Genomic DNA, 11,882 nt, shown 5'->3' on the forward strand with positions numbered 1-11,882 from the left:
ATTCAAATTCCATTGTTTTCATTCTAATTATGTTGTTTGTTTTAAACTTCCACTGTTTTCATTCAAATTCTGTTCTTTTCATTCAAATTCCATTGTTTTGATTCAAATTCTGTTCTGTTCATTCTAATTCCGTTCTTTTCATTCAAATTCTATTCATTTCATTCTAATTCCATTGTTTTCATTCAAATGCTTTTGTTTTCATTCTAATTCTACTCTTTTCATTCAAATTCCATTGTTTGTTTTCAAATTCCATTGTGTTAATTCTAATTCTGTTGTTTTTGTTCAAATTCTGTTGTTTTCATGCAAATTCTTTGGTTTTTGATCAAATTCTGTTCTTTTAATTCAAATTCTGTTGTTTTCATTCAAATTCCATTGTTTTCATTCAAATTCCATTGTTTGTTCTCAAATTCTGTTGTTTTCATTCAAATTCCGTCGTTTTCATTTTAATTCCGTTGTTTTCATTCTAATTCTTTTGTTTGTTTTAAACTTCCGTTGTTTTCATTCAAATTCCGTTGTTTTCATTCAAATTCTGTTCTGTTCATTCTAATTCCGTTTGTTCATTCAAATTCTGTTGTTTTCATTCAAATGCTGTTGTTTTAATTCTAATTCTACTCTTTTACTTCAAATTCTATTGTTTGTTTTAGAATTCTGTTGCTTTAATTCAAACTCTGTTCTGTACATTCTAATTCCGTTGTTTGTTTTCAAATTCCGTTGTTTGTTTTCAAATTCCGTTGTTTTCATTCTAATTCCATTGTTTTTGTTCAAATTCTGTTTTCATTCAAATTCTGTTGTTTTCATTCAAATTCCGTCGTTTTCATTTTAATTCCGTTGTTTTCGTTCTAATTCTGTTGTTTGTTTTAAACTTCCATTGTTTTCATTCAAATTCCGTTGTTTTCATCCAAATTCTGGTCTTTTCATTCTAATTCCATTGTTTTGATTCAAATTCTGGTCTGTTCATTCAAATTCTGTTGTTTTCATTCAAATGCTTTTGTTTTCATTCTAATTCTACTCTTTTCATTCAAATTCCATTGTTTGTTTTCAAATTCCATTGTGTTAATTCTAATTCTGTTGTTTTTGTTCAAATTCTGTTGTTTTCATGCAAATTCTTTGGTTTTTGATCAAATTCTGTTCTTTTAATTCAAATTCCGTTGTTTTCATTCAAATTCCATTGTTTTCATTCAAATTCTGTTGTTTGTTCTCAAATTCTGTTGTTTTCATTCAAATTCCGTCGTTTTCATTTTAATTCCGTTGTTTTCATTTTAATTCTGTTGTTTTCTTTCTAATTCTGTTGTTTTCCTTCTAATTCTACTCTTTTTCTTCAAATTCTATTGTTGTTGTTTTTTTGGAATTCTGTTGCCTTCATTCAAACTCTGTTCTATACATTCTAATTCCGTTGTTTTCATTCAAATTCTGTTGTTTGTTTTCAAATTCCGTTGTTTTCATTCTAATTCCGTTGTTTTCGTTCAAATTCTTTGGTTTTTGATCAAATTCTGTTCTGTTCATCCAAATTCTGTTGTTTTCATTCAAATTCCATTGTTTGTTCTCAAATTCTATTCTGTTCATTGAAATTCCGTTGTTTTCTTTCAAATACTTTTTTTTCATTCTAATTCTACTCTTTTTATTCTAATTCTTTTGTTTGTTTTAGAATTCTGTTGTTTTCATTCAAACTCTGTTCTATACATTCTAATTCCGTTGTTTTCATCCAAATTCCGTTGTTTTCATTCAAATTCTGTTGTTTTCATTCAAATTCTGTTCTTTTCATTCAAATTTTGTTCTTTTCATTCTAATTCCATTGTTTTCATTCTAATTCTGTTGTTTGTTTTAAACTTCCATTGTTTTCATTGAAATTCCGTTGTTTTCATTCAAATGCTGTTGTTTTGTTTGTTTTAGAATTCTGTTGCTTTCATTCAAACTCTGTTCTATACATTCTAATTCCGTTGTTTTCATTCAAATTCTGTTGTTTGTTTTCAAATTCCGTTGTTTTCATTCAAATTCTGTTGTTTTCGTTCAAATTCCATTGTTTTCATGCAAATTCCGTTGTTTTTGATCAAATTCTGTTGTTTTCATTCAAATTCTGTTTTCATTCAAATTCTGTTGTTTTCATTCAAATTCTGTTGTTTTCATTCAAATTCCATTGTTTTCATTCTAATTCTGTTGTTTGTTTTAAACTTCCATTGTTTTCATTGAAATTCCGTTGTTTTCATTCAAATGCTGTTGTTTTCATTCTAATTCTACTCTTTTTATTCAAATTCTATTGTTTGTTTTAGAATTCTGTTGCTTTCATTCAAACTCTGTTCTATACATTCTAATTCCGTTGTTTTCATTCAAATTCTGTTGTTTGTTTTCAAATTCCGTTGTTTTCATTCAAATTCTGTTGTTTTCGTTCAAATTCCATTGTTTTCATGCAAATTCCGTTGTTTTTGATCAAATTCTGTTGTTTTCATTCAAATTCTGTTTTCATTCAAATTCTGTTGTTTTCATTCAAATTCTGTTGTTTTCATTCAAATTCCATTGTTTTCATTCAAATTCCATTGTTTGTTCTCAAATTCTGTTGTTTTCATTCGAATTCCATTGTTTTCATTCAAATTCCATTGTTTGTTCTCAAATTCTGTTGTTTTCATTCAAATTCCATCGTTTTCATTTTAATTCCTTTGTTTTCATTCTAATTCTGTTGTTTGTTTTAAACTTCCATTGTTTTCATGCAAATTCTTTTGTTTTCATTCTAATTTTGTTCTTTTCATTCTAATTCCGTTGTTTTGATTCAAATTCTGGTCTGTCCATTCAATTTCCGTTGTTTTCATTTTAATTCTGTTGTTTTCATTCAAATTCTGTTGTTTTCATTCAAACTCTGTTCTGTACATTCTAATTCCGTTGTTTTCATTCAAATTCCATTGTTTTCATTCTAATTATGTTGTTTGTTTTAAACTTCCACTGTTTTCATTCAAATTCTGTTCTTTTCATTCAAATTCCATTGTTTTGATTCAAATTCTGTTCTGTTCATTCTAATTCCGTTCTTTTCATTCAAATTCTATTCATTTCATTCTAATTCCATTGTTTTCATTCAAATGCTTTTGTTTTCATTCTAATTCTACTCTTTTCATTCAAATTCCATTGTTTGTTTTCAAATTCCATTGTGTTAATTCTAATTCTGTTGTTTTTGATCAAATTCTGTTCTTTTAATTCAAATTCTGTTGTTTTCATTCAAATTCCATTGTTTTCATTCAAATTCCATTGTTTGTTCTCAAATTCTGTTGTTTTCATTCAAATTCCGTCGTTTTCATTTTAATTCCGTTGTTTTCATTCTAATTCTTTTGTTTGTTTTAAACTTCCGTTGTTTTCATTCAAATTCCGTTGTTTTCATTCAAATTCTGTTCTGTTCATTCTAATTCCGTTTGTTCATTCAAATTCTGTTGTTTTCATTCAAATGCTGTTGTTTTAATTCTAATTCTACTCTTTTACTTCAAATTCTATTGTTTGTTTTAGAATTCTGTTGCTTTAATTCAAACTCTGTTCTGTACATTCTAATTCCGTTGTTTGTTTTCAAATTCCGTTGTTTGTTTTCAAATTCCGTTGTTTTCATTCTAATTGGTCCGTGTACTTTTCGGTATTTGAAGTTTTGTTTCAGAAACCAAAACGAAAAAATGATATTTAAAAGAATTTTCATTTTTTTAATTTTTGATAAAGAATAAAATGGGCGAAAATAACTTGTTTTTTCATTCGGTGGTAACAAATAGCCGTCATACACTTAAAATTAGACGTGCTTTTTTGGATTTCTTCGTGATTCAAATAATGAAAGTATACTAGCGCAAAAACAAAAAAATAGACGCATTTTCAATGTCTGAAACGGGAAGTACTTCTTCTGCGCGTTTTTTTATGGCGCGCGCACACCGTCCCCCACACAAGAGATCGACGGCCTTAAAGTTACACTGGAATAAACAGAGGATGGACCATTACGTTGTTTTTAGGAAAACTAAGAGAGTGACACTCCGGGACGAAGACATGACTGCAGAAAAACTGGGTCGCATCTTTCAGGTAGATATGTAAACTTCGCAAACTTTGCTTTCAGCAGTTTTTTTATGAACGTTATTGTTCTTCCTTACTGCGGAACGGCTAACGTTAACATTTGGTGATTTCATGTAGGCCTACTTTTACTAATACTATGTCTAGCCGTCTTCATTGTGCTAATATGTGAATTGTGCACATGTGCTAATGTGTAAATAGTTATTCATTGACTTTTACCGGCTACTAGCTAATAAGTAAGCCTTTAGAGCCTATTAACCGTGTGCACAGGAGTAACACGTTAGCAGAGCAACGTGATTTACGGAAACTTTTCTTAAACAGGTATCCGCGCATACTCTGTACATCACGGATGATTCAAACGTGGCTATGTTCCCCGGTGCGGTCTCTGGTGTTTTCAGCGCATTAGACCTTACACCCAGAGGTCACTATGAAGTCCACGGAGAAGACATGGAGTCAATTCCAACAGCAGGTTCCAGCGGGCAGCGTTTTGCATTTATGCGAGCACCAGCTGTGGCAGCGTCTGCACCTTCACGTTCACAGCAGGCTACTTCAAGTTCCCCTATGTCCTCCAAAACATTTCAGAGGTAGGATGAGTCTGTGTTCTTGAATATTAAATTACAGAACAGGCAAAATAAAAAGAAACATAAGGTGCATGGATAGTTGAATTGTTAAGAATAGCAAAGCTGTTTTAGTACAATTTGCCTATAGCAATCACTGAATGGATTTGTGGCCTGCTGTCTTTTACAAGATATGTAAAATTATTATGTTTTGTTTTACAGATCAGTGTACTTTGCAGATGTAGTTGGTGGGAGGTTGATTCCCAATAGAATGGTGGTTGTACGATTCCTGGAGTCTGAGGCTACGCTTCAAGGGATAGTAGGAAAAGTGCAAGATGCCATTGGTAATTACAACCCAATAATTTTGACAGATGCACAGGGCAATGCAATTCTGGAGTCGGAGGGCACAACAGGTGAGCCATAATATTACAGCTAAAGCCCATATCTTATGGAGAGACATGTCTTACCAGACTCTTTGTAATATTTATTGGGTAATATGGTATTGGCTTCTAAACAGGTTTCTTTGGTTTTGTTTTTCATCTGTAGGGTCACAGTACTGGAGACAAAATGCACGAAAAATTCTTGCTGTGCCTGAACAAGACTTTAATTGCCTCCAGGGAACAAAGAGGAAGAAACTGAGGTATGTGAATAAATATGTATATACTATAGGATGAACATCAATATAGAAGAATTAATTTGATTTAAATCCTATAATAGCAGTAAGACATCACTACATAAATCATCATCTATCAGTAAGTGATGTGATGTTTCTTTAAGCCAGTAAGTAGCTTTGACATCTGATTATCCATTTTTATTTGTAGCAGCCGTAAAGATGATGACAGTGCCAGTTTGGGAGAAGTGAGTGACAAAATAGAAGAGTTGGTGTTGGCATCTCAAAGTCTGCCAGCTGTCACAGCAGCAATCAAAGAGCTCACTGATCTTGCAGTTGCCCAGAAAGTCACAACCCCCAAGCTGCAGACACTCAAGGAGGGATTTAGCTGCGTGGTTTGTATGAGTATGTTCAAATGTTGCTTAGTAAATACATTACATCTACACTAACATTTTAATTACAATTAAAACAATGTCAAACCACATTCAATCATTACTTTGGACAAACATTTTTTTACCAAACATAGGCTCTTTATTCAGCAGTGTCCATTTAAATACTTAGGCACAGACAATCAAGATGCAGGTCTACTGTAACATAACATTCAAAAGTTTACATGCACATTTAATTTGGGTTCTCCTTGCAATCTTGACTATGAAAGTATAGCTTTTCAAATTGATTACAATGTCAGTATGGGTGACGGTACACTGTTCACAGTAATGTAAAACTAAAAAGTTCACATTTAAAATGGGACTGTAGTTGCATATATTGAATCAAGTACCTGTAACTTTTTCATTTTTCTTGCTTGCTAATTGAGAAAATGTACTGATTTTGCCCCTCATCAATTATAGACAAAAATATAGACAGGGACTTTCTCAGAACAGCGTGAACAAGAGGAATTACAGAATAACCAAAAATATTCTGCATGCTGTCTGTAAATTTATGTCAAGACTGACTTTGAACCTATAGTTTGAACTAAATTCAACATAAATGGATAACAGTCTCACTTATCTGATTTACTTTTGCAGACATCATTGAGGATCCAGTGTTCTCACTGTGCTGCAGAAGCATTATTGGCTGCAAGACATGTGTGGAACAGTGGCAAGAGACATCACAGCACTGTGCAAAATGCAGGGAGAGTAACAACGGAGTTCTACAAATTACTGGTCTAACAGCTGCATTTTCTGTATTGAAATCTTTTTTTGCAGAGGAGTAATGTAGTGTGTACACACAAATGTTTACAGTCAGTTGATTTTTTTTTTTTGTCTGTTCTGTACAGTTTACAGATGCAGTGGTTCATACATTTCTCTGAGTTATGTTTATGAGACAGAGCAGAGCTTCTTTGTATGGCATAAAGTCACCATTTACGGCTCTAAAAAACAAATGTGAAATATCAGGATATTTTTCTGCAAAATGACTCTCTGTTCTAAGTTTGTCCTGTTCGGTTGTGAAGGGATCAACTCCAAAAGTCGAATATTCTTTGAGTGCAGATCCCAAGTGCTGCCTGTAAAGGTCTGCTGCTTCAAGTGCATTTGGCAAGAGCTCTGGAGAAATTCTTCTTTTACACCCATGTTCTGCAAAGTGATTTGGTATGCCTTTTCCTGTAAAAAATAGAGGAGGTGTTTAAATGTTCATTATCAGGGTTGTAAGCAATCTGACTTTTTTTTTTTTTTTTTTTTTACCTGGGATTCTATGAGCATTCCATGATTCTACCACACTTGCAAGACCAATGTTACACAGCTGACAGGTTAGATTGGACACACAGTATCGCACAAGGTTATCCTCCATATCTATCTCCTCCTGGTCCATCAGCTGGAGTAGGGCAGTTTTTAGTGGGTAGTTGACACGGTTGTTGATTTCAGGCCAAATCCTTTCAACTGTGTGGTTCTAAAAGAGTTAAAAGAAACATGTCTTAAATGTACGTAGTAGTACACGTAATAGTATAAGAATTTCAGCTGATGTTAATGGTACTTAAATCTTACTCTTGTGGATGAGGTCTGTAAATAAGGCAGTCTCTCCTGATTGAAGCGATGATGTGACAGCATCTCTTGCATGAACAGTGTTAAATAAAATTCCTTTCCATGGTCTACTCGCACCTGGTCCCACATACCATAGGTGATCACTGCAGGTCTGGTACAGGAAAAATAAAGAACATTTATTAACTATTTTGCTTTAAGACCAGCAAAGGTGTTATTATTTTGAATGTATTCATTCATGTTTTTTTTTGGGTAATATTTTAGTTGTAGTAGGACAACATATATTTCTTAAGTTTCTTTGCAATGTCACTGTCATGCTCAGACTTTAGATGTATGTCAGAACAATTGAAAGATATGTGGAAATCCAAGAACCTTGTTCCATTCATAAATGAACACTGATTAATTGCAATAAAGTAGTTAAATGATTCATGTGCAATTCCATTTTATTTATTTTTACATTAATAGAAAATGTTGATCAAAATGTTTGGTAAGTTCTTAATATATTATATTCAGGAACATAACCAGACCCATCTGTTGCATGTCTAATTTAAATTCAAATATTGTAAATTTGGGTGCAGCTCATGTCCAATATGACTAACATGTCCATCAAAACACTTAAGATGAAATAAATGGTTTGAGAGGTTGTATTACCTGAAAACATATTCATAGATGCTCAAGTTGTTTTTGATTGGCATTGTGGAATGACTCACAATCTTTTTACTGAATCCATCTACAGCTAAAACATGGGTGACTCCAAACATTACAAGTTTCTCGTTTTGGTCCAGGTGAACCTTGTGCCCCATGCATTCAGCATGGTACGGTGTGGGATTAAGATTCCGAGCTCCCTTACAAAAAAATCACAAAAATAAATGACAGCTGACTGGATAAAGGCAGATTTGATCATACGTTTGAGGAAGAGTCAAGTAACTGTTAAAGCAGGGCGTACATCTGTTAAACAGAATTAGGCCCTACCATTACATGATGTATATCACAAATATGACAAAGAACATTGGAATACAGTTCTAGTGGAAGATTAAATAACATAGGCTACCTGGCGTCTTGCTTCATGATAAGGTTGATGCACCTCTCTTAAAATTTACCCAATTCGTCCCTCTGCAGCATGTACCCCTTTTGTGGACAGATAGCCCTTCATCATTTTGCGGCCATATGTTGGGCCCACCTGTTTAAAATAAAAGATCATGCTACTACTAGAACAACAAATGTAAAGTAGCTTATTCTGAAAGCAAATGTGTAAAGCTAAAGTATTGTGCTAATTAACTGTACAAATACCAGTGAGAGACATCTTTAAAATAACTAACGTTACCCACCACCCGCAAGACGCTAAAACGCGCGGGCGCGCGCACACAGTCTAGACTAACCCCCTTACAACCCAGTTAAGACAACCATACACAGTCATAAGGTGAAGGAAGAAAGTACCTTACCTCATTTATAGCTTGTGTCACCTCAAGCTCCAACCGTGTGTCCGAGAGTCGACAGCTAGTGATTTGCTCAGCACAAAACTTTCTAACATTTCTCGCAGAAAATCCTCTCACTTCCCCGTGTTCATATGACAGACGCTCTGATATAATTTCCGATGACAGGCCTTGTTTTGCCATCTCCATGATCACGTCTGAGTATTTTTCCAACGTCATGATGTCCACACTACAGTGTTTGCCATAAGTTTGCGCATCACTTGTACAGGTTGTTGACCTACTAAAACTTCCGGTTCAGACAAAATAAATAAAGGGCCCTTTCTCGTTCTTTTTTCTTGGGTTTTTCGTTTCTGATGTGCGAAAGGACAAAATGAAAAAAACAATTGTTTTACGTTTTTCATTTTAGCTTTTTAAGTTGAGAATTAAATAAGTGTCTCATTTTCTTTTTTAAATTATACTTTCTGAAACGAAACTTCAAATACCGAAAAGTACACGGACCCTAATTCCATTGTTTTTGTTCAAATTCTGTTTTCATTCAAATTCTGTTGTTTTCATTCAAATTCCGTCGTTTTCATTTTAATTCCGTTGTTTTCGTTCTAATTCTGTTGTTTGTTTTAAACTTCCATTGTTTTCATTCAAATTCCGTTGTTTTCATCCAAATTCTGGTCTTTTCATTCTAATTCCATTGTTTTGATTCAAATTCTGGTCTGTTCATTCAAATTCTGTTGTTTTCATTCAAATGCTTTTGTTTTCATTCTAATTCTACTCTTTTCATTCAAATTCCATTGTTTGTTTTCAAATTCCATTGTGTTAATTCTAATTCTGTTGTTTTTGTTCAAATTCTGTTGTTTTCATGCAAATTCTTTGGTTTTTGATCAAATTCTGTTCTTTTAATTCAAATTCCGTTGTTTTCATTCAAATTCCATTGTTTGTTCTCAAATTCTGTTGTTTTCATTCAAATTCCGTCGTTTTCATTTTAATTCCGTTGTTTTCATTCTAATTCTTTTGTTTGTTTTAAACTTCCGTTGTTTTCATTCAAATTCCGTTGTTTTCATTCAAATTCTGTTCTGTTCATTCTAATTCCGTTTGTTCATTCAAATTCTGTTGTTTTCATTCAAATGCTGTTGTTTTAATTCTAATTCTACTCTTTTACTTCAAATTCTATTGTTTGTTTTAGAATTCTGTTGCTTTCATTCAAACTCTGTTCTGTACATTCTAATTCCGTTGTTTGTTTTCAAATTCCGTTGTTTGTTTTCAAATTCCGTTGTTTTCATTCTAATTCCATTGTTTTTGTTCAAATTCTGTTTTCATTCAAATTCTGTTGTTTTCATTCAAATTCCGTCGTTTTCATTTTAATTCCGTTGTTTTCGTTCTAATTCTGTTGTTTGTTTTAAACTTCCATTGTTTTCATTCAAATTCCGTTGTTTTCATCCAAATTCTGGTCTTTTCATTCTAATTCCATTGTTTTGATTCAAATTCTGGTCTGTTCATTCAAATTCTGTTGTTTTCATTCAAATGCTTTTGTTTTCATTCTAATTCTACTCTTTTCATTCAAATTCCATTGTTTGTTTTCAAATTCCATTGTGTTAATTCTAATTCTGTTGTTTTTGTTCAAATTCTGTTGTTTTCATGCAAATTCTTTGGTTTTTGATCAAATTCTGTTCTTTTAATTCAAATTCCGTTGTTTTCATTCAAATTCCATTGTTTTCATTCAAATTCCATTGTTTGTTCTCAAATTCTGTTGTTTTCATTCAAATTCCGTCGTTTTCATTTTAATTCCGTTGTTTTCATTTTAATTCTGTTGTTTTCTTTCTAATTCTGTTGTTTTCCTTCTAATTCTACTCTTTTTCTTCAAATTCTATTGTTGTTGTTTTTTTGGAATTCTGTTGCCTTCATTCAAACTCTGTTCTATACATTCTAATTCCGTTGTTTTCATTCAAATTCTGTTGTTTGTTTTCAAATTCCGTTGTTTTCATTCTAATTCCGTTGTTTTCGTTCAAATTCTTTGGTTTTTGATCAAATTCTGTTCTGTTCATCCAAATTCTGTTGTTTTCATTCAAATTCCATTGTTTGTTCTCAAATTCTATTCTGTTCATTGAAATTCCGTTGTTTTCTTTCAAATACTTTTTTTTCATTCTAATTCTACTCTTTTTATTCTAATTCTTTTGTTTGTTTTAGAATTCTGTTGTTTTCATTCAAACTCTGTTCTATACATTCTAATTCCGTTGTTTTCATCCAAATTCCGTTGTTTTCATTCAAATTCTGTTGTTTTCATTCAAATTCTGTTCTTTTCATTCAAATTCTGTTGTTTTCATTCAAATTCCATTGTTTTCATTCTAATTCTGTTGTTTGTTTTAAACTTCCATTGTTTTCATTGAAATTCCGTTGTTTTCATTCAAATGCTGTTGTTTTCATTCTAATTCTACTCTTTTTATTCAAATTCTATTGTTTGTTTTAGAATTCTGTTGCTTTCATTCAAACTCTGTTCTATACATTCTAATTCCGTTGTTTTCATTCAAATTCTGTTGTTTGTTTTCAAATTCCGTTGTTTTCATTCAAATTCTGTTCTTTTCATTCTATTTCCATTGTTTTGATTCAAATTCTGGTCTGTTCATTCCAATTTCATTGTTTTCATTCAAATTCTAGTCATTTCATTCTAATTCCGTTCATTTCATTTAGATTCTGTTGTTTTCATTCAATTGCTGTTGTTTTCATTCTAATTCCACTCTTTTTATTCAAATTCTATTGTTTGTTTTATAATTCTGTTGCTTTCATTCAAACTCTGTTCTATGCATTCTAATTCCGTTGTTTTCATTCAAATTCCGTTGTTTTCATTCTAATTCTGTTGTTTGTTTTAAGATATATAAAAGTAGTGGGACTGTGCAGGTATTTTACTTGTTGCCTTTCTCTCTGCTCATAGCTGAACACCTTTGCATGCTCCGAGAGACACAGCTTGTACTTCAGATCTCATTAAGACTGAGCTAGTGGGATACTTTAGAGTTTGGATGTTGTCACGATCTGGTTATAGGGACTCAAACGCAGAGCGGTTAGATGTCTCCAAAATGCAGTTTATTTACAGTTCCAGTGCAATATATATACAGTGAAGGGAATCCAAAACTCCAGGGAATCACAGGGTAGCTCTCTCACACTCGCTCATGTCTTCTTGCCCACACTCACACACGTTCACACGGCAGGGAGGTTGCAGGTCCGGGGGGGAAGGTCTGAAGCAGAAGAGAAGGGAAGTCACAAACTAATCACAAATCACGAAGCACAAGTCCACAGGAGCTGT

General features: G+C 32.6%; 2 protein-coding genes across 3 annotated transcripts; one reads left to right on the forward strand and one right to left on the reverse strand.

Annotated features, from left to right (window-relative positions):
* Window positions 1-3,700: 3,700 nt before the first annotated feature.
* LOC147323589 (uncharacterized) lies at window positions 3,701-9,088 on the reverse strand. Of its 2 annotated transcripts, XM_086304028.1 has the most exons (6): window positions 8,603-9,088; window positions 8,212-8,340; window positions 7,812-8,005; window positions 7,167-7,314; window positions 6,867-7,071; window positions 3,701-6,785 (listed from the first exon to the last, which is right to left on the reverse strand). In XM_086304028.1, exons 3-6 carry the CDS (start codon window positions 7,961-7,963, stop codon window positions 6,481-6,483), a joined length of 810 nt encoding a protein of 269 aa, XP_086160154.1. In that variant the 5' UTR covers window positions 7,964-8,005; window positions 8,212-8,340; window positions 8,603-9,088; the 3' UTR covers window positions 3,701-6,480. The 2 variants fall into 2 exon arrangements, with proteins under 2 accessions (XP_086160154.1, XP_086160155.1); XM_086304029.1 differs by having other exon boundaries at window positions 8,212-9,088.
* LOC147323590 (uncharacterized) lies at window positions 3,706-7,317 on the forward strand. Its single transcript, XM_086304030.1, has 6 exons — window positions 3,706-4,032; window positions 4,342-4,604; window positions 4,800-4,990; window positions 5,124-5,217; window positions 5,399-5,592; window positions 6,213-7,317. Exons 1-6 carry the CDS (start codon window positions 3,835-3,837, stop codon window positions 6,398-6,400), a joined length of 1,128 nt encoding a protein of 375 aa, XP_086160156.1. The 5' UTR covers window positions 3,706-3,834; the 3' UTR covers window positions 6,401-7,317.
* Window positions 9,089-11,882: the final 2,794 nt, after the last annotated feature.

The sequence above is a fragment of the Aulonocara sp. 'chitande type north' Nkhata Bay genome, linkage group LG8 (genome assembly GCF_057382095.1).
Source record: "Aulonocara sp. 'chitande type north' Nkhata Bay isolate Kocher_YH1m ecotype deep benthic linkage group LG8, A_spYH_male_GT1.1, whole genome shotgun sequence".
NCBI lineage: Eukaryota > Metazoa > Chordata > Actinopteri > Cichliformes > Cichlidae > Aulonocara > Aulonocara sp. 'chitande type north' Nkhata Bay.